General features: G+C 39.1%; 1 protein-coding gene across 5 annotated transcripts in view; it reads right to left on the reverse strand.

Annotated features, from left to right (window-relative positions):
* Positions 1-21,431, reverse strand: part of PRKDC (protein kinase, DNA-activated, catalytic subunit) — a 232,649-nt gene that overhangs the window by 112,174 nt on the left and 99,044 nt on the right. For all 5 annotated transcript variants that reach the window (XR_003207910.2, XM_025870579.2, XM_073892755.1 and 2 more), the window contains 8 exons: positions 16,491-16,698; positions 13,525-13,703; positions 11,688-11,856; positions 11,352-11,417; positions 10,183-10,255; positions 8,964-9,112; positions 6,711-6,848; positions 6,394-6,513 (listed from right to left, as the gene is read on the reverse strand). Coding sequence is in view for 4 of the 5 variants with exons in the window: in XM_025870579.2 (XP_025726364.2) it covers positions 6,394-6,513; positions 6,711-6,848; positions 8,964-9,112; positions 10,183-10,255; positions 11,352-11,417; positions 11,688-11,856; positions 13,525-13,703; positions 16,491-16,698 (1,102 nt within the window). In the remaining variant the exon portion in view is untranslated. The remainder of the gene's footprint in view (positions 1-6,393; positions 6,514-6,710; positions 6,849-8,963; positions 9,113-10,182; positions 10,256-11,351; positions 11,418-11,687; positions 11,857-13,524; positions 13,704-16,490; positions 16,699-21,431) is intronic.

Consider the following 21,431-nt stretch of genomic DNA (forward strand, 5'->3'; position numbering starts at 1 on the left):
TGCATGTGCCCCTTCAAATCACTATGTTTGTATCCTTTAGATAAATACTTACTAGTGCAATTGCTCAGTCGTAGGGTAGTTCTATTTTTAACTTTTTGAGGAAACTGTCTGCACCAGTTTGCATTCCCACCGACAATGTAAGAGGGTTCTACTTCCTCTGCATCCTCACCAACATCTGTTGTTGCATTTTTTTCATGTATCTGTTGGCCATCTGTATGTGTTCTTTGGAGAAATGTTTGTTCATGTCTTCTGCCATTTCTTGACTGGATTTTTTTTTTTGGGGGTGTTGAGATTGATAAGTTCTTTATAGATTTTGGATACTAGCCCTTTATCTGATATGTCATTTGCGAATATCTTCTCCCATTCGGTAGCTTGCCTTTCATTGCTGACTGTTTCCTTTGCTGTGCAAAAGCTTTTTATCTTGAAGTCCCAATAGTTCATTTTTGCTTCTGTTTCCCTTGCCTTTGGAGGCATGTCTAGCAAAAAGGTGCTGTGGCCAAGGCTGAAGAGGTTGCTGCCTGTGTTCTCTTCCAGCATTTTGATGGATAACTGACTCACAGTTAAGTCTTTCATCCATTTTGACTTTATTTTTGTGTATGGTATAAGAAAATGGTCCAGTTTCATTCTTCTGCATGTGGCGGTCCAATTTTCCCAACACCGTCTGTTAAGGAGACTATCCTTTTTTGCTTGGATATTCTTTCCTGCTTTGTCAAAGAGTAGTTGACCATAGAGTTGAGGGTCCAATTTTGGGTTCTCTGTTCTGTTCCATTGATCTATGTGTCTTGTTTTTTGTGCCAGTACCATACTGTCTTGATGATTATAGCTTTGTAATACAGCTTGAAGTCTGGAATTGTGATGCCTCCAGCTTTGCTTTCCTTTTTCAACATTCCTTTGGCTATTTCGGATGTTCTGTGGTTCCATACAAAATTTAGGATTGTTTGTTCCAGCTCTGTGATAAATGCTGATGGTATTTTGATAGAGACTGTATTGAATGTGTAGATTGCTTTGGGTAGCATAGACATTTTTAAAATAGTTGTTCTTCCTATCCATGAACATGGAATGTTGTTCCATTTCTTTGTGTCTGCCTCAATTTCTTTGATGAGTGTTCTATAGTTTTCGGAGTATAGATTCTTTACCTCTTTACTTAGGCTTATTCCTAGATATCTTACAGCTTTTGCTGCATTTGTAAGTGGGATCGATTCCCTGATTTCTCATTCTTCTTCTGTTAGTGAATAGAAATGCAACTGACTTCTGGGCATTGATTTTATATCCTGCGACTTTCCCAAATTCCTGTATCAGTTCTAGCAATTTTTGGGTGGAGTCCTTCGGGTTTTCTATATAGAGTATCATGTCGTCTGCAAAGAGTGAAGGTTTGACTTCTTTTTTGCCTATTTGATGCCCTTCATCTTTTTGTTGTCTGACTGCTGAGGCTGGGACTTCCAATATGGTGTTAAATAACAGTGTGAGAGACGACATCCCTGTTGTGCTCCTGACGTTAGAGGAAATGCTCTTAGTTTCTCCCCATTGACGATGATATTCATGTGGGTCTTTCCTATATGACTTTTTATAGGTATGGTCTTTCCTATATGATTTTTAGGGTATTGAGGAGCGTTCCCTCTATCCATTCATGTCAGAGAGATATATTGAGGATGTCATGTGGCTCTTGTTCTTTCTTTTATTAATGTGGTGTATGACCTTGATTGATTTGCAGATGCTCAACCACCCCTGTAGCCCAGGAATAAATCCCACTTAATCGTGGTGAATAATCCTTTTGATGTACTGTAGGATCCTATTAGCTAGTATTTTGGTGAGAATTTTTGCATCCATGTACATCAGGAATATTCGTCTGTAATTCTCCTTTTTAGTGGGGTCTTTGCCTTTTTGGGGATCAAGGTAATGCTGGCTGTATAAAATGAGTTTGGAAGTTTTCCTTCCATTTCTGTTTTTTTGGAACAGTTTCAGACGACTAGGTATTAATTCTTTAAATGTTTGACAGAATTCCCCTGGGGGACCATCTGACCCTGGACTCTTGTTTGGGAGATTTTGGATTACTGATTCAATGTCTTTGCTGATTATGGTCTGTTCAGGTTTTCTATTTCTTTCTGTTTCAGTTGCGGTAGTTTGTAGGCAAGTATCCATTTCTTCCAGGGTGCCTAATTTGTTGGCATACAACTTCTCATAATATTCTAATTGTTTGCATATCATTGGTGTTGGTCGTGATCTCTCCCCTTTCATTCATGATTTTATTGATTTGGGTCCTTTCTCTTTTCTTTTTGATCAGTCTGGCCAGGGGTTTATCAATCTTGTTAATTCTTTCAAAGAACCAGCTCCTACTTTTGTTGATCTGTTCTACTTTTTGTTTTTTTTATCATGGATTTCTACTCTAATCTTTATTATTTCTCTTCTCCTGCTGGATATAGACTTTATTTGCTGTAATTTTCCCAGCTTCTTTAGGTGTAAGGTTAGGTTGTGTATTTGAGACCTTTTCTTGTTTCTTGAGCAATGCTTGTATTGCTATATATTTCCCTCTTAGGACCACCTTTGCAGCATCCCAAAGGTTCTGAGCTGTAATGTTTTCATTTTCATTTGCTTCCATGTATTTTTTACATTCTTCTTTGATTTCCTGGTTGACCCATTCATTCTTTAGTAGGCTGTTCTGTAACCTCTATGTATTTGTGTTTTTCTTGTGGTTCACTGCAAGTTTTACGGCATTGTGTCCTGAAAATATGCATGATATTATCTCAAATCTTTTTGTAGTGGTTGAGACCTGATTTGTGACCCAGTATGTGGGAACATTCCGGAGAATGTTCCACATACACTCAAGAAGAATGTGTATTCTGTTTCTTTAGAATGAAATGCTTTGAGTATATGTTACATCCATCTGGTCCAGTGTGTCATTCAAAGCCTTTGTTGCCTTGTTGATCTTCTGCTTAGATAATTTGTCCATTGCTATAAATGGGGTGTTAACATCTCCTACTATTATTGTACTATTATCAAAGAGTTTCTTTAATTTTGTTATTAATTGGTTTATATATTGGCTGCTCCCATGTTAGGGGCATAAATATTTATAATTCTTAGATCTTATTGGATAGACCCTTTTATTATGAGATAGTGTCCTTCATCTCTTATTAATCTTTGGTTTAAAATCTAGTTTGCCTGATACTTCAGCTTTTTTTGATGTCCATTGGCATGATAAATGGTGCTCCATCCCCTCAGGTTCTTTTTTTTAAAGATTTTATTTATTTGACAGAGAGAGAGAGAGAGAGCGCACGGTAGGCAGAGAGGCAGGCAGAGGGAGAGGGAGAAGCAGGCTCTCTGCCAAGCAGGGAGCCTGACATGGGGCTCAATCCCAGGACCCCAGGATCATGACCTGAGCCAAAGGCAGCTGATTAACCAACTGAGCCACTCAGGCACCCCAACCCCTCTTTCAATCTGGGGGTGTCTTTGGGTCTAAAAATGAGTCTCCCTTAGAAAGCATATTGATGGGTCTTTTTTTTTTATCCATTCTGATACCCTATATCTTTCGATTGGAGCATTTAGTTCATTTACATTCAGAATAATTCTTAAAATATATGAATTCAGTGCCATTGTATTACCTACCTATAAAGTCGCTGTTCCTGTAGATTGTCTCTGTTCCTTTCTGATCTTTGTTATTTTTGGGCTCTCTCTTCGCTCAAAGGATCCCCTTTAATATTTCTTTCAGGGCTTGTTTAGTTTCACAAATTCCTTTAGTTTTTGTTTGTCATGGAAAGTCTTTCTCTCTCCTTCTATTCTGAATGACAGCCTTGCTGGATAAAGTATTCTTGGCTGCCTATTTTTCCCATTTAGCACGTTGACTATATCATGTCAGTCCTTTCTGGCCTGCCAGGTCTCTGTGGACAGGTCTGCTACCAGCCTTACACCTCTATCCTTGTAGGTTAAGAACCTCTTGTCCCAAGCTGCTTTCAGGATTTTCTCTTTATCTTTTTTTTGTTAAGGTTTTATTTCTTTATTTGAGAGAGGGAGAGCAAGCGAATGAGCACTAGAGAGCAGCATTGGAGGGAGAGGGAGAAGCAGGCTTCCTGCTGAGCAAGGAGCCTGACGTGGGACTGACTCAATCCCAGGACCCTGGGATCGTGACCTGAGCCGAAAGCAGATGCTTAACTGACTGAGCCACCCAGACACCCTGATTTTATCTTTGTAATATGAAGCTTCACTATAATATGTTAAGATGTTGATCTATTTTTAATTTTGAGGGGGGTGCTCTGTGCCTCCTGGACTTGAAGACTTATTTCCTTCCCCAGTTTAGGGAAGTTCTCAGCTGTAAGTCATTCAAATAAACTTTCTGCCCCTTTCTCCCACTCATCTTCTGGGATTCCTGTAATATGGATATTATTTTGCTTTATGGAATTGCTGTTTCCTCAGTCTACCTTCTTGATCTAATAGGTTTCTTTCCCTCTTCTTTTCAGTTTCCTTATTTTCCATCCATTTTATCTTCTATATTACTGATTCACTCTTCTGCTTCATTCATCCTCTTTTTTTGGTCTCCATGCAGGACTGCATCTTGGTTATAGCATTTTTAATTTTGGCCTGACTAGATTTTAGTTCTTTTACCTCTACAGTAAGAGATTCTATAGTATCTTCAATGCTTTCTTCAAGCCCAGCTAGTATCTTTATAATCATTGTTTTAAATTCTAGTTCAGACATCTTAGTTATATCCAAATTGATTAAATCCCTGGCAGTGAGTACTACCTTCTGTTCTTTCTTTTGTGGTGAATTTCTCTGTCTTGTTATTTTGTCCAGAAAAAAAAGGAGAAAAAACAATAACAACAATGACAACAGAAAAAAGAAAACAAAACAACAAACAAACTAAACAAAACATAAAAGTAGATCCTGGTTGTGTTTGGTCTGGTTAAAAGAAATTAGATCCCAAAATGCTGAATGAATGAATGAAAGGAAGAAAGAGAAATATATATATATCTATATATATATGCATATATAATTATTAAATAAAATACAATGAAAGAAAGCAAAAAATAATATATAAAGCATATATGTAGATAAAAATTTAAAAGAATAAGAAAAGATTTGGAAAAGTAAGAAAATAACAAAAAGGAATACTAAAAGACTAATGAATAAAAATGTGAAGAATGCTATATAGTGTCTTCCCCAAGCTGAAGCTTTGTAGCCCCCTATGATTAATAAACTTGGTGAGAGTGAGTTGTTTGTGCTGGTCTTCTGGGCAGGGGGGAGGGGGCGCTGTTGCACTGATTCTCAGGTGGACTTGCCTTGGTGGAAAAACACCTCCAATGAGCAGAGGTAGGGCTTGGTGTAACCAGCTCTGGACTCCACTAGGTGGCACTGTTTTGCTCCCTGAAGGCTTTCAGCACTGATGGGCAGGATGAATATGGAGACGCCCCCCACTCTTCAGTGAGCCCTCACAGAAAAGCAATCAATCAGTCTTGTCGCCCCAGTTTCCATAAGAACTCTGTGTTCACCTGGCCTGTGACCAGGCATTTTTATCTCAGGCACAAAACTGAGTTTCAAAACTCCAAATTTTAGGGACTCCTGTGGGGCAGACCCATGTTGATCTTCCTGGAGAGGGGGTCCTCACCACATTTCTGCTTTTTGCTGGTCCCCTCCCAGGAAAGTGGTCGCATGACTACTACACACTTTATGGCAACACAGAGCAAAAAGCTGGCACCTAAACTCACTGTTCTAAGCCAGCTTCCCTGCTCTTATGCCTAGGAACTCTGCCACACTCAGGCACCACCTGTTCTTCTTGAGACCCCAGGGATCCTGAAGAGCACGCTATCACACCTGGAATTCTGCCCTGCTTCACCATTTGAGCACCTTTAAGCCAGGAGCATGCCCCACTGTAGCAGACTTCTAAAAGTTCCAATTTTGCATTCCATTGCTTATTAGTATTTTGTGGTATCCTCTTTAAGCAGGCTCCCACCCCTCAGCCATATCCTCAGCTCTATCACACTGGATTCAAGTCTCCACACCTCCTACCTTCCAAAATGTGGTCATTCTGTTTTTAAAGATCTTATTTATTTGAGAGAGACAGAGAGAGAGAACAGGAATGGGGGGAGGGGCAGAGGAAGAGGGAGAAGCAGGCTCCCCATTGAGCAAGGAGCCCGATTCAGGGCTTGATCCCAGGATCCCAGGATCATGAGCTGAGCTGAAGGCAGAAACTTCACTGACTGAGCCACCCAGGCGCCCCTGTGGTCATATTTTTCTACTGGTAAACTTGCAGCATTTGTTTTCTCAGATCTCCTACTGATTTCTCAGGTGTTCAGAATGATTTGATAACTATCTAGTTGCATTCGAGGTATGAGACAAACTTAGCATCCTCCTATTCCTCCACCATCTTACTAATTGCAAAGAATTTTTAAGCAAGTAATTACTTACTTCTTCTGTATTAATAACAAGCTTGGCTAAGAAGAGACGGATATTTAATGATACCGATGGATTTCCTAGTTTGTCATGAAGAAATTTCATCCACGGAGGAAGATTTTTTGGCACTGAACCCTGAAATGATACATTCCAGATTACCTTAAAAAGTGGAAGAAAATAACTTCACATTTTGATATTATGAGATGACAAAGTAAGACATGAGCAACAAAAAATGTTTAGTAGATATAGAATTTGGTATTCAATATTAAGTGTTCATTCTTACTATGATACCATAAACAGTATTAAATGAGACAAGATTAGCAGAAACAAACCTCTTCTCCTTTAGGTAGTATCTGATTTCTGTGCATGTGCTTAATCAGGGCTGTCATGGTCGCCATACATTCGTGTTGATTGAGCTCATCCATCTCTAACTCTAGGACAGCATCTTGGACCAAGGGGTCTTTATGCTCCTAGGAAAAGGGAAGAATCCGATGATGCAGAGTACACTGTTAAAATTTTAGTGTATATAATATTCTGACTTTTGGGGCAATGTCATAAAACACACACTAAGGTAACTGATAAATTGGTAATAATATTAAACACATTTGTTGGGTTTTCTTATTAAACAACTTAAAAAAAAAAAAACAACCCAGGACCTCATGTCTTCCTTACATTCTAGATACATATTTTCCCTCTGACCTCTATATGCATGGTCACTCCCTCCGGGGTCATACTTAGTTCACACCATCCATGCGGACACATGCTGCTTTGTACAAACACTAAGATCTTTTCCCAAATGTTTGTGTCCTGGGAGGCCCCAGAACTCTCAACACCTTGAGAGCAACAGTCTCCATGATTCTTAGTTGCCACATTATGGAGAAAGCGAACTACTGAAACACAACTATCAGATAAATTTTCACCTATATTTTTTTCTCAGTAAACTAAAAAATGTAAAATCCTTAATTTGCCTTTTTAATCAATAAAATTTTAATCAATAAAAGAACAAAACTTTTAAACCATTGCTGATCCTAAAATTCTTAGAAATTATAGCAGAGGTAATCATTTTATAAGTGTAATGATGAACTGAAGTTTTACATACACATATAGTAAATTTTACACACACACAGAGTGGAACAATAAATTGTAAATAATAAACAGTAATTTTTATACAGTCAGGGTTATAAGAAACATGAAAAAAATAATGAGCCATAAAAATCAATCAGAGTAATCTTAATGTCCCTTTTTTCCATATACCTGGTAAGGTGTCAAAGGAATTAATCACAGTATCTGACTGCATTCAGATCTACTCGACACGTTTTTCAGCCAAAATTATTTGTCAGGATGCTTCTCACAAGGACTGGATAGATCTGAAACTGGAGACTCAAGTCATGCAATCAAATTGAAGGCATGAGGACTGAACCCAAGATGACTCAATGTAAATGGCCTATTCATGAAGGATGAGTCTCACCAGACAATGTAGCCATAATAGAACAAAGTTGTACTTTTTTATTGCCCAGCACAGACGTACGACATAATCTGGGTGAAAGAATTAATGAATGGGCTCCTCCTTGAAGCATTCATTACAAAGGAAGAAGCCAACCATACAGGCAACATAAAGTACAGTCAAACTCAACTTCAAAAACACTGTACTGCTCCTGTCCTCCTCAGGCAAAAAACCACTTTGGCAGACCAGAGTGGGACAAGAGCTGCCTGGCAGTGTCTGGGAGTGGGGAGGAGAGAGTGGGGTGCCTGCCTGTGGTTCAGGACCCACTCCAGGAAGGCATCAGTGTTCAGAGGACAGCAGAGGGGTTGAGGGAAGGAAGAGGTGAGTCAGTGCATGTCAAAGAAACCAGAAAGGGAAAAACTTGAATGAACCCTGGATGGGTTCTGTGGAGCTCATGGTTTTTACACATTTGTACACATGGGTGTGCCTCTGTAAGTGCACAGATATGTATCTACCTACACGTTTCCTAGCTCTGTTCATGAGGTTAAGCTATCATTTGTGAACACAGATGCATTTAGTTATCTGTTTGATAACATCAAATACTTGAGCAGCTTCTTCATTTTCTGCAGAGGATAATACAACAGTCACATCAGCATGGCATCTGAGTCTCTATGGTAGTTATCTTTCTCACTGGAGACCCTTAAATGCAGTTCTGATTTCAAACACTAATTTTTTTTTCCAAGATTTTATTTATTTATTTGACAGAGAGAGAAACAGTGAGAAAGGGAACACAAGCAGGGGGAGTGGGAGAGGGAGAAGCAGGCTTCCTGCCCAGCAGAAAGCCTGATGTGGGGCTTGATCCCAGGACCCTGAGATCATGACCTGAGCCGAAGGCAGACACTTAACGACTGAGCCACCCAGGCGCCCCTCAGACACTAATTTCATTAGTGTCTTTCCTCCTTTCATCCTACTGATGAAATCCAATTGCCTATAGGATGGAAGGCTGGGACTTAGATCCGGGTAAATTCTCCAAACACTATTATCTGAGGACTACCCATAGAGAAGTGGCTTCTCCTAACAATGAAGACCCCCTTCCTTTACAAATGCCAACAATATTTTTTAATATACAAAATGTGATCACCTGTCTCCTAAAATGACCAGGGGTAGATTTCGGTTCTTGGGAACAGTATGAATAGCTCTGAACTCCAGTTGAGAAATCAAATTGACTCATTTCCTCACTCAGGCTGCTGTCTGCCAAATATGACAAGGAAGATAGATAATGAGGGCCACCTGAAATATAAATTAGAAAATACATGGATTCAGATTGGTAAAAAATGTATTTCTCTAAGCTCAAATCATATTAAAATTAAAAGACTGTGTTAACTAAGGCTTTTTTCTATTCTGTGATTCTCAACAGATTATTCAGATTAAACAAAGCAAAAGGAAAAGGGGAAAGACCTCCTTTGGTTTTGTTATTATTGAGCAATTATTCTCTACTGTCATGGACAGAGAAGTTAAACTGTATACAATTTCTGGATATGATAGTAACATAATTTCCTTGCATTTAAAATTTTGATGGGGTACATTTTGCACAGAGTCTAACACAGATGTGGGAAAAGATACTACTGAAAAACAACTAGTCCATATATGTAAGGAATTTACAACATTGGTCCAAATTTTATCCCCAAGTCAAGAAAAAAAAGCTATGAAGAAAAATAAAGCAAAAAACTAAAACAAGGAGCATGTGGAGCAAAAGACAGTTAATTTTAAATAGGGAAGCCAGGGAGAACTTCCTTCAAAGGTTAGTATTAAACAAAACGCTGATATCTGGGACTAAGATTACTCTAGGTTTAGGAAACATCACGTGCAAATGCCCTGGGGCCAAAGTGAGCCTGGTGCCTACAAGCATAGGCAGGGGAACAGTGCTGCTAGAGTAGAGTAAGCAGGAAGGAGAGTGGCAGGGAGGCAGCAGGCAGGTCAGGGACCTTAGGCAGCTCTGTCCTCAGGGAAGTGGGAGATGATGGGAGGTTTGGAGCAGAGGAGTGGCAGGATGGGACTTATATTTTAACACATTTCTGAATGTATTTAAACAAAATACAAACATAATCCATATGCAAACAAATAACTAGCAACCTATCTTGCACTATTAAGAAAAGCATACCATTTCTCAGCCCTCTTTGGCCATACTGAGGTTTAGCTAATTGCATTTCTTTCAAAATATAATTCTATTTGCCACTTAAAGCCTTTTCAAACTCAATTTCAATGTTTTTGGATATGTAAAATATTTTTTATTTACATAGCAAATACCATTTGTTACATAACAAATTGGAATCATTCTCATCATTTTGAAAACATCCTACCTGAATCCCCATTTGTGGCTTCCCTGGCTTCTTTCCTAATTTCAATGTACCTTTTCTTTCTTTCCATAGGAACCTATTAGGCAAAACAAATACACAATTTAAAACTTTTTAGAATCATGATCATACATTTTCAATTTTAGTAGCAATTTGGCAAAAAAAATTAATTTTTAAACAAGACTTTTATCAAATTTAAAATCACCAAAAAGTATCCACGAAGATAGGTGAGTACCCTTAAGAAATGCATTTCCCACAGAACCCCACTGAGGCATCTGCCTCCCCGCTTGGCTCTGGGACCAAGTGCAGACTAAGTTCTGATAGCTACATGCTCAGATTACCAATAGTCTGTACTTGACCTATGAGCCTCAGTTTCCTTAACTATACAGTTATGCTATGGCACTTTACAGTGCTATTGTAAAGTTCAGAAGTAACATATAGCGAGTGTCTGAGTGCTATTTTTGTTTGTTTGTTCCTTGAAAATACACCTTGAAAAATGTTCCCAGTCTTGTTCCAAAAGGGCACAGTGCAGGAAGCAACCATTTACATGAACTCATGTACCACTCAGACATGGTGAAGTCAGCAGCCATGCACACTAACATGAGTGACAGCTCCTGACCTAGACCATGGTGCACAAGCTCTGGCACTCTGCCCAATTCCCATTTCCAGTGGGCTGTGACAGGCTGCACCTACAACCTCCCACCAATTGCTGAGGCTGGCATGTCAAACTTAGCTTGACTAAAATCAAGCTTGTCACATTTGCCACAGCAAGTTTTCCAATTATCCCCATGACTTCTACTCACAGCACTTCCATTATCCTGCCAAATCACCCAAGCAGGCCATAGCATTATAATTCTGTATCTGGATGGATCTCAATTTCACTAACTAGAGGAATTTACTCAGCAAACAACTTCTGGGATATGTCCTAACAGCTCTTTTTATCGCCATTTTCTATCTTTTACTAGTTAAGAAAGGGAAAAATCAAGTTATGATAATTTTTTTTATAATTGCCTGAGATTGTACCTCGGGCTGAACTACATTAAACTACCAGATTTTATAGTTCAAAGCAGACTTGAATATTGAGAATTTAACATGTTCAACTTAACATTTTTTTTTTCTATAAGTACTTGGTAAATTTTTTAAACTCGGTAACACCACTGAAAAATTTCACTCACCTCAACTTCTACAGGAAATGTATAGCAGTGCTTCAGGTCAATCAGATTTTCCAAAATAAGCAAGTTCTGTAAATTCAAAGAATCATATAAAAATATCTGAATAGTGGAAATCCTTATTGCTGATGCTACCATAGAATTAATGCTATTTAATAACTCATGGGAAAGCACTTCAGCTTTAATGTGTGTGTGTGTGTGTGTGTGTGTGTGTGTATGCAGATCTATAAGAGCTACATCTTTAATATTATAAGAATGTGCAAATTATGATATAATTTTAATTTATATAGTCTAACTTGAAATCCTACAGTGACAGCAACTGTGAAAATTTCAGAAGTCTACCTTTTCAGGTTTTTCAGTGAAGAGAAAACCTTGGTAAAATTTTAATTCGGTGAAGACACAGCAGATAACAGAAATGGCACAGTTGTATGCAGCACAATGGTAAAGTCTTCTCCTCTCCAGCAACTGATTCTCACCCGTCATGTTCTCTGTAAATGCATCATAGCACAATCTGCAGAGTAGATCCAGGTTAAAAATTAATTCATATAACAGGGAAATTGTTGCTCAAGCCCAGCAATGCCAGACAACAGGATCTCAATTCAGTTCAGCCTTTTCTGAGTGTCAAGTTTGTGTCTGGCATAGTACCAGGTACTGGAAATAAAAGACAAGCAAGTCACTGAACCCATGCCCATCTCAAGGCAAAGGCAGAATCCAGGGATTTCAGCACACTGTGGTAAGCACAGCAACAGCAACCAGCACAAGTTAAGAGATGGAAGCAAGGAGGATGGATAGTAACCCAGGTGAAGGAATCAACAAAAGGTTTTAAGAGAAAGTATAAGAACTGTGTTTTGAATTCTAAGTCAGTCAAAGGGAAAATGTATGTGAGGATTACGAACAGAGAGAAGAGTGTCACTTACAGTAAGAGCTAAGCCACACAGTGTGTTCAGAAGATGAGGTGGGTGCAGCAGTGGCTGGCAGTGAGCACAAGGTGGAGAGGGGTGTGTTCCTACAAGAGCTTGCCTGCCATGCTAAGGAGCTCAGACTTCATTCTGCAGGATGGGGTCTCCAAACAGTGCCCAGGTGACCAACTACTTTTGAAGAGTTCTGTCAGAACATAGCCATGCCCATTCATTTACATATTATTTATGGCTGCTTTTCCAGTACAGTGTAGTAGTTGCAAGAGACCAGACAGCCTGAAAAGCTGAAAACAGTTACTATCAGGCGAGCCCTTTACAGAAAAATTTTGCTGCTCCCTGATACTGAAGATGAAGTTCTTTTGAAGTGTCTTAGGTCTGAAATCTTTTAGGTAGGAGAATGAAACAATCAGGTTCATACTGTAGAGGTATTATCATACTGGCAGTAGTATGGAAAAACTGAGAGAGACAAGCCCAGGAGTGGGGAGAATAACTACGAAGAAGATTGCATTGCACTGGTTCACCAAAGAACACCAGGCGCTACAACACTATATGAAGGAAGGAAGATGAAAGAAGGGCCCCAGTCTTGGGAAGGCTGAGGAGATAAAATCCACCAGATCTGGTGACTGACAGGGTGTGCATGGAGACTGGAGAGATGAAGAAGGAAAAATAAAACAGGGCTCTCACTGGTGCAAATGAATGGATGGTGATGTCATTCCCAGAGGATATAAAGTAAGAATAGGGTAAGATGAAAGTAAGGATAAGCTTCTTTGGGATATGCAAAATGAGATATAGCAATGTCTGCATTCAATATTCACTAAGAGGGAACTTCATTAGAAGGTCAGTTTTAGAGAAAATGTATTCGATTACTTTGTATTTTATAGAATACCTGCTTGAACATACCTGCCATTCCTTTCATTTCAAATTGCAGTCAGGAAAAAAAATACTTTCATATTGTAAATCACACCATTAAAAATATATCAAGGGAGGGAAAATGGTAGGAAAAAAACAATAATAACAGAAAAAAGTTTTACTCCTTGTAAAAGATGAGTATAGGATAAAACATGCTACCCAATAACCTGCTACATTAAAGTCTTAGTTTGTACATAAGAAAAAAAACCAAGAAAACTATAAAAACTGGTATTTAAAACTTAACCATTTATTCACATTATATGCAAACATAAAAATATATGCATCAAAAATATTAATGAATCAAATACAACAAATCATATACAATCAAGTAACAAAGTTAACTAAAACCTTACTTGATAAGTGTCTTTGTAAGTTCATTTCCTTCTGTAACACATGAGCCGTTGAAAACTTGATTAATTTTAGATTCTTTCGAGTGAACATCCTCTTTTGAAAGACGAGAATACATCACATGTAGCATTTTATAATAGCCCATCTTCTTGGTGATTTGAGTATCAAAGATAGATTCATTTAGCTAAGAAAAGGTAACAGATGATTATCTTTGGTCTTACCAAACATGAAAAATAGTTTATTGAATATATTATTCAATTAAATAAATATATTTAACACTCAATGCTCTTTATATAAAAGTAATTTTAACATAGATACTGAATCACTTCAATAGGAGATCACCCAAGATCAGGAACGCAGGTATAAATATTTATGTGTTATACTGAGTGTGGCAGGAAGTAATGCACAATGTCCAAATAGTAAACTTAGGACATATCTTATCGAAGGCATGACAATAGCAGGTGAAACTTCAATGTATTAAAAAACAAAATTTTCAACTATTTACAGTAGTTTCTAAAGATACCACATCTTAATCCCTAGAACCTGTGAATGCAATCTCATAAGGCAGGAAAGGACTTTTCGAATGTGATTAAGGATCTTGAGATAAGGAGACAATTCTGGGTTGTTCCTGTGGGCCATAAATGAAACCACATGTAATCTTGTAAGAAGACAGAGAGAGGGATGAGACATACAAGAAAAGGCAATCTGATGACAGAATTAGAGGCCAGAATGATGTAGCCACATACTGAGGAATGCCAGTAGCCACCAGAAGCTGGAGGAGGCAAGGAGTGGATATTCAGGGCCACTGGGGCAAGCGTAGCCATGACAAAACCATAAATTCAGCTCAGTGAAAATAATTTTGGACTTCTGGCCTCCAAAACTGGGAAAGAATAAATTTCTGGTGTTCTAAGCCACCAAGCTTATGGTAATTTGTTACTGAAGATGCAGGAAACTAATAACACATTCTGGTATCAAGAGTTGGATCTGCTCTAACAAATAGATGATAAGTAGAGCCTAAAATAAATTTGCCATGCAAGACAGAAAAAGCCAACTGCCTATAGTGACTGCTAGTAGAAATACCAACACTGAACGCATTGCTGGTGAGGACTCAGAAGGAAATGAAAAGCATGGCAGAAAAAGCTAAAACTCTTACAGAACATCTCAATCATCATAAACACATTTTTGGTAGAAATTGGATGTTAAAGTAGTTGCCAGTGAGGTCTCAAAAGGAAATACGTAATGTATTTTTGGAAACTGTGGAGGAAAGAGGATCCTTGTTTTACAGTGGCAGAAAACTTAGCTGAGTAAGTGTTCTATAGTTACACACAAAACAGAATTTGTAAGCCATGTACTTGAATATTTAGCTGAGAAAATTTCCAAGCAAATTTGTTGAAGGTGCTGCCTGCTTTCTTCGTTGCTGCTTATAATACAATGTGAGGTGCAAGAAATAAATTGAGTTAAGAACTACTGAGCAAAAAGAACCAAAATGTGATGACTTGAGAAATTCTCAGCTTACCCAGATGGTAAAAGATGCTAACATTAGGTATAAGATGCTCTAACATTCACTGTTAGAAAAGTGGCTCTGGAGAGAAGAACAAGGACTTGAGCTAGTGCTGAAGAAATTAAGCATGGTACTCATGGATGCCCTCAACCATTTCAGCAGAATCAGGAACAGAGATGCCATTATCCATCAAAGATCTGTGGAGGACTCTCTTATCTAATGGAGTAAACCTCCAAGACACAAATAGGAGAGCTTTATAGTTTTTGAGAACGTCATACCAGAAGGAACACCACCAGCTTGGACTGAAAGGGACAGAGACAAAATGAAATGGGGGAAAAGAAAAGGCTCTTGTACTCCCTGAATTCTACAGGCAAGAAACAGATTGATAAAACTTCTCAGCTGCAAATATATGCTATCCTTCAAGAAAAAAGAATGACTCCAAAAACGGAGCCTTTGGTCCAGAGGGCAGAACATTAAGCCACAAAGCATTATTCCCGGGTCTCGAAACCTAACAGAATTTGCCTGCCTGGACCTTGAAAGTGCTATGGAACACTAACTTCTTTCTTACTTCATTTTCTCCTTTTTGGAACAGGAATGAATATAATAGTCATCCCAACTGTTGAACCACTGTCTTCTGGAAACAAATTATTTGTCTTCTAGTTTCACAGGTCCACAAATGGAAAGAACTTTGCCCCATAACAGATCACACCCATATCTGATTCATTATGATTTAAATGATGAAAGTTAGGACTCTGAACTGATGATATTCAGACACAATTTTGGACTTAAAAGTTGATGAGGTAATGCATTTAGACTTTGGGGGATATGGGATGGGATAAATGTATTTGCAAATGGGAATATTTGGTGCAGGCGGCCTGTATTCAGCTGAATAATATCCCCTTACAAATACCCATGTTTTAATCACTGGAACCATGAATGTTACCTTATATGATAAAAAAGGATTATACAGACAAAATCAAGTAAAGAGATGGGGAGATTATTCAAATGGGTCCTAAATGCAATCATATGTTTATAAGAGGGAGGCAGAGAGCAATTAGAAGAGGAGGAGGCAATGTGACCATAGAAGCAAAGAGAGGAGTGATCCGGCCACAAGCCAAGGAATGCTGGCAGCCACCAAAAGCGGGAAGAGGCAAAGAATGTATTTGCCCCTCGGGCCTCTGGAGCCTTGCAACACCCTGACTGAAGCCCAAGGATGCTGATTTCTGGCCTACAGAACTATAAGAGAATAAATTTCTGATGTTCTAAGCCACATTGGTGGTAATTTGTTACAGCACCCTCAGGAACCTAATGCAGAACCCATGTAAATACAGATTGTTATCAAACTGTTGAGGTAACACTCCTTGAGCACTAAAGATCCTCTGAGTGAACACACTGAAATTTTTAAGGACACCAATCAAGGAGATTTGTCAATTCTTAGTAATATTAAATTTAATAATAGATGTACAATACCTTCGTAAATCTAGACTTCAACACATCAACGGCATCCACTACAATTTTGCTGAAGAATTCTCTCAAAGCACTCAGGCTACAATGCCACAAAAGGGTGAGAAGGGAGCGATCTACAAAAGCTTGGCGAGTAACATTTGAAAGTAGCTCGTCCCTCTTGAACATTCTGTACACCCTTTCCAAAAGGGCTAATTGTGTGACACATGAACTCCTAAGAAAAAAAGAAAATTATATGAACATCCCTGCTTTGAACAAATATTTTACGAATGCCTACCCACATAACAAGCAAAATAAACACCAATGATTATAAATAACTTTAAAGATTATTATATATAAAAACCATGAAATACAAGAAGCATTTGTACATGAACCATATTATTGTACTCATCCCCAGAAATCTTCATGCCCAATTTAGGCATTAAGAAGAACTGTTTTCATTTACTTTCAAATCTGGTTTCTTTAGAAAACATCTGGAAGGCTTTGGGATAGTCTCAGGCCTGAAGATGATCACAGTTCCAGAATCTGAAACTCAGGAGTTATAATTTAAAAATTCTAGTCTCTTCCTAGTAACAAACTGACATTCCTATCTCCTGTACAAAGAAATATTCATCTGGCCCTTTATACTGTCATCTGGAATATAAGATAGTTGAATGATCATCTATAAGATTTTGTGTATAAACCAAGAATACAGTTAGTTTCCTCACCTACAAAAATATGAGGTTAAGACTCAATGATCATTAAAATCCTTTTCTAGTTCTAAAATCCTGATACTCAGTAGTTAAACATTAACCAGGGCAAAAATGTTCAATTTAGAAGGTAATTCAGTCATAAAATTTTAAGGCTCAGATCACTACCAGATGCTACATGGGCTTCTGTAATATTTATTTGGGCACTATCTTAGAGTTAAATTCTTTTGAGGAGCTTCCTGATAGTGAGCACAGCAGAGATGCACAGCCCTAAAACTCTTACAGAGAAAGCTAAGAGGAGGAGGAGGAAAAGAAAAAGAGCAAAATCTGATTATAAAAACGGGCCAGAAGATAGTTTACTAAAAATAAATGCAAATGAGCTTTAAATATATGAATATATGCTCTATTTCATTCGTAATGAGAAATATAAATTAAAGTAACACTGAGAAATTCTTTCTCACCTATCAAATTGGAAAAAATCACAATACACTCTACTGGCAAGACTATGATGAAATAGACACTCTTGTACAGGGCCAAGGGAATGCAAAAAATTATAGCCTCCAAATAAGGGATGCGGTGAAAGTTGGCAAAATTACAAATGCATTTACCTTTTGAATTATGTTTTGGAATCCATGCTAAAGATATTGGCAAGGAAGGAGAGGAAAAGATGGCAGAGGAGTAGGGGAACTTATTCAAACTGATCCCCTAAATTGAGCTGGATAGCTACCAGACCACTCTGATCACCCACAAAATCAGCATGAGATGTAAGAAGATATATCTGAATCTCTACAAACAGAATATTGCAGGCAGTTGGTTTCGAGGTATGATCTGGGGAGCTGTGATTCTGCGGGCAGATATCGGGAGATAAATGGAAGGGGGAGGGAGCCTTCGGGATCCTGCACCATCCATGCATGTAGGCCTCTGGTGCTGGGAACGGGGCACAGACTCACAGACCGGTAGAGGTGGGGAAAGGACTTTAGGGCAGCCCTCTGGACTGAAACCTGGACTGGTGGGGCCACATGTGAGAACTGGGGGTGGCTGGTGGTTTTAGAAGCACAAAGGGCAGAGACGTGCCTCGACTTGGAAAGGAGAGCTGGGAGCACTGCTGAGGGGCGCACAACTCATGACACTGCAGTTTTTAGCAGCACAGACAGAAATGGAAATAGCGTGGCCTGGAGAGCTCACTGAAGAACAGACTGCAATCTCTCTGTTCTAAGGCAGAGTGTTGGAAATGGTCTCTTCTGCTCTGACTCTCGAAAGAGACGCGGAAAGCCGCCAGGGAAAGCCACCAGAGAACAAAAGCCCCCAAAAAACGGTTTTCACTGAGCCCATTCCCCTCCTGCCACAGGGGGCAGGGCAACTCTGCCTAAACAGGGTTGCCTGAGTAACTGCACGACAGGTCCCTCCCCTGGAAGACAGGCTGGGAGAACAAAGGGTAACAATCCTAAGGCCCCTATAAAACAGGTGCATCTCACTTGGGTTGTGGTCAATAATTTGGACTCTCTATATTCCCTCAACCACCCCTCAATAGAATGACTAGGAGGATGCCCCAAAATAGGAATGACTCAGAGAATGTGACTTCTGCCACAGATTTACAAATGAATAGAGATATAAGCAAGATGTCGGAAATGGACTTCAGTTATAAAGACGATAGCTAGAATGGAGAAATCGATTAATGGCAACATAGAGTCCCTAAGGGCAGAAATGAGAGCTGAACTGGTAGAACTTAAAAAATACTATCAATGAGATCCAATCTAATCTAGAAACTCTAACAGCTAGAGTAAACAAGGCAGAAGAAAGAATTAGTGATCTGGAAGACAAACTGATAGAAAAGAAGGAAAAAGAGGAGACCTGGGAGAAACAGCTTAAAATCCATGAAAACAGAATTAGAGAAATAAGTGATGCCATGAAACATTCCAATGTCAGAATTATTGGGATCCCTGAGGGGGTGGAGAGAGAGAGAAGACAAGATATATTTGAGCAAATCGTAGCTGAGAACTTCCCTAATCTGGGGAATGAAACAAACATTCGCATCCTAGAGGCAGAGAGGACCCCTCCCAATATCAAGGAAAATAGACCAACGCCCCCCGGCATGTAATAGTAAAACTTGCAATTTAGAACTAAGGAAACCATCTTAAGGTCAGTTAGGGGGAAGAGATTCCTTACGTACATGGGGAGGAACATCAGAGCAACGTCATACCTATCCACAGACACCTGGCAAGCCAGAAAGGGCTGGCAAGACATATTCAGGGTATTAAATGAGAAGAACATGCAGCCAAGAATACTTTATCCGGCAAGGCTGTCATTTAGAATGGATGGAGAGATGCAGAGATTCCAACACTGGCAGAAACTGAAAGAATATGTGACCATTAAGATGGCCCTGCAAGAAATATTAAGGGGGGTTCTATAAAAGGAGAGAGACCCCAAGAGTGATATAGAATAGAAATTTACAGAGACAATCTATAGAAACAAGGACTTCACAGGCAACATGATGACAATAAATACGTATCTTTCAATAATCACTCCAAACATGAATGGCATAAATGTACCCATAAAAAGGCACAGGGTTGCAGATTGGATAAAAAGACAGGACCCATCCATATGCTGTCTAAAAGAGACTCATTTTGAACCTAAAGATACATCCACACTGAAAGTGAAGGGATGGAGATCCATCTTCCATGCCAATGGACCTCAAAAGAAAGCTGGGGTAGCAATTCTCGTATCAGACAAATTAGATTTTAAGCTAAAGACTGTAGTTAGAGACACAGAAGGACACTACATCATTCTTAAAGGGTCTATCCAATGAAAAGATCTAACAATTGTAAATATCTATGACCCCAACATGGGAGCAGCCATCTACATAAGCCAACCTAACCAAAATAAAGAATCATATTGATAACAATACGTTAATTGTAGACCTCAATACTCCACTCTCAGCAATAGACAGATCATCTAAGCAGAAAATCAACAAAGAAACAAGAACTTTGAATGACACACTGGACCAGATGGACCTCATAGATATATACAGAACATTCCACCCTAAAACAACAGAATACTCATTCTTCTCGAGCACACATGGAACTTTCTGCAGAATAGACCACATACTGGGCCACAAATCAGGTCTCAACAGATACCAAAAGATTGAGATTATTCATGCATATTCCAGACCATAATGCTTTGAAAATGGAACTCAATCACAAGAAAAAATTTGGAAGAAATTCAAACACTTGGAAGCTAAAGACCACTCTGCTAAAGAATGTTTGGGTCAACCAGGAAATCAAAGAAGAACTTAAACAATTCATGGAAACCAAAGAGAAAGAAAACACATCAGTCCAAAACCTATGGGATAGTGCAAAGGCGGTCTTAAAGGGGAAATACATAGCCATCCAAGCCTCACTAAAAAAAATAGAAAAATCCCGAATTCACCAACTAACTTTACACCTTAAAGAACTAGAGAAAAAGCAACAAATGATGCCTAAGCCACACATGAGAAGAGAAATAATTCAGATTAGAGCAGAGATCAATGAATTAGAAAGCAGAAACACAGTAGATCAGATCAACGAAACCAGAAGCTGGTTCTTTGAAAGAAGATCTCCCATAAGATCAATAAACCACTGGACAGACTTATCCAGAAGAAAAGAGAAAGGACCCAAATTAATAAAATTATGAATGAAAGGGGAGAGATCACGACTAACAACAATGAAACAGAAAAAAATTATTAGAAATTATTACCAACAACTATATGCTAATATTGAGGAACCGGGAAGAAATGGATGCCTTTGAATGAGAGCAAGATGGCGGAGGAGTAGCAGACCAAAATTTCATCTGGTCCAAGGAATTCAGCTGGATAGGGATCAAACCATTCTGAACATCTACAAATTCAACAGGAGATCGAAGAAAAGAATAGCAGCAGTTCTATGAACAGAAGAGCGACCACTTTTTGGAAGGTAGGACGTGTGGAGAAGTGAATCCGAGGCAATATTTCGGAAGACAGACCCCGGGGGGAGGAAGCTGGCTACCGGCAAGTGATAAAGCAGAAGAGCACAAAACTGGAACTTTTAGAAGTCTGCTCCACTGAGGGATGTCACTCCAGTGGCTAAGCGGGGGTGGAACCCTTGCTGGGACAGTGTGGTCTCAGGATCCTCAGGGTCACAGAAAGACCGGGGGTGCCTGAGTGTGGCAGAGCTCCCAGGTAGCAGAGTGGGGAAGCTGACTGCAAAGACGGAGCCAAGAAGTAGGCTCTCAGCTCAGTACTTCC

Source organism: Callorhinus ursinus, unplaced genomic scaffold (genome assembly GCF_003265705.2).
Source record: "Callorhinus ursinus isolate GAN/ISIS: 27379988/994484 unplaced genomic scaffold, GSC_fseal_2.0 scaffold5, whole genome shotgun sequence".
NCBI classification, from domain to species: Eukaryota; Metazoa; Chordata; class Mammalia; order Carnivora; family Otariidae; genus Callorhinus; species Callorhinus ursinus.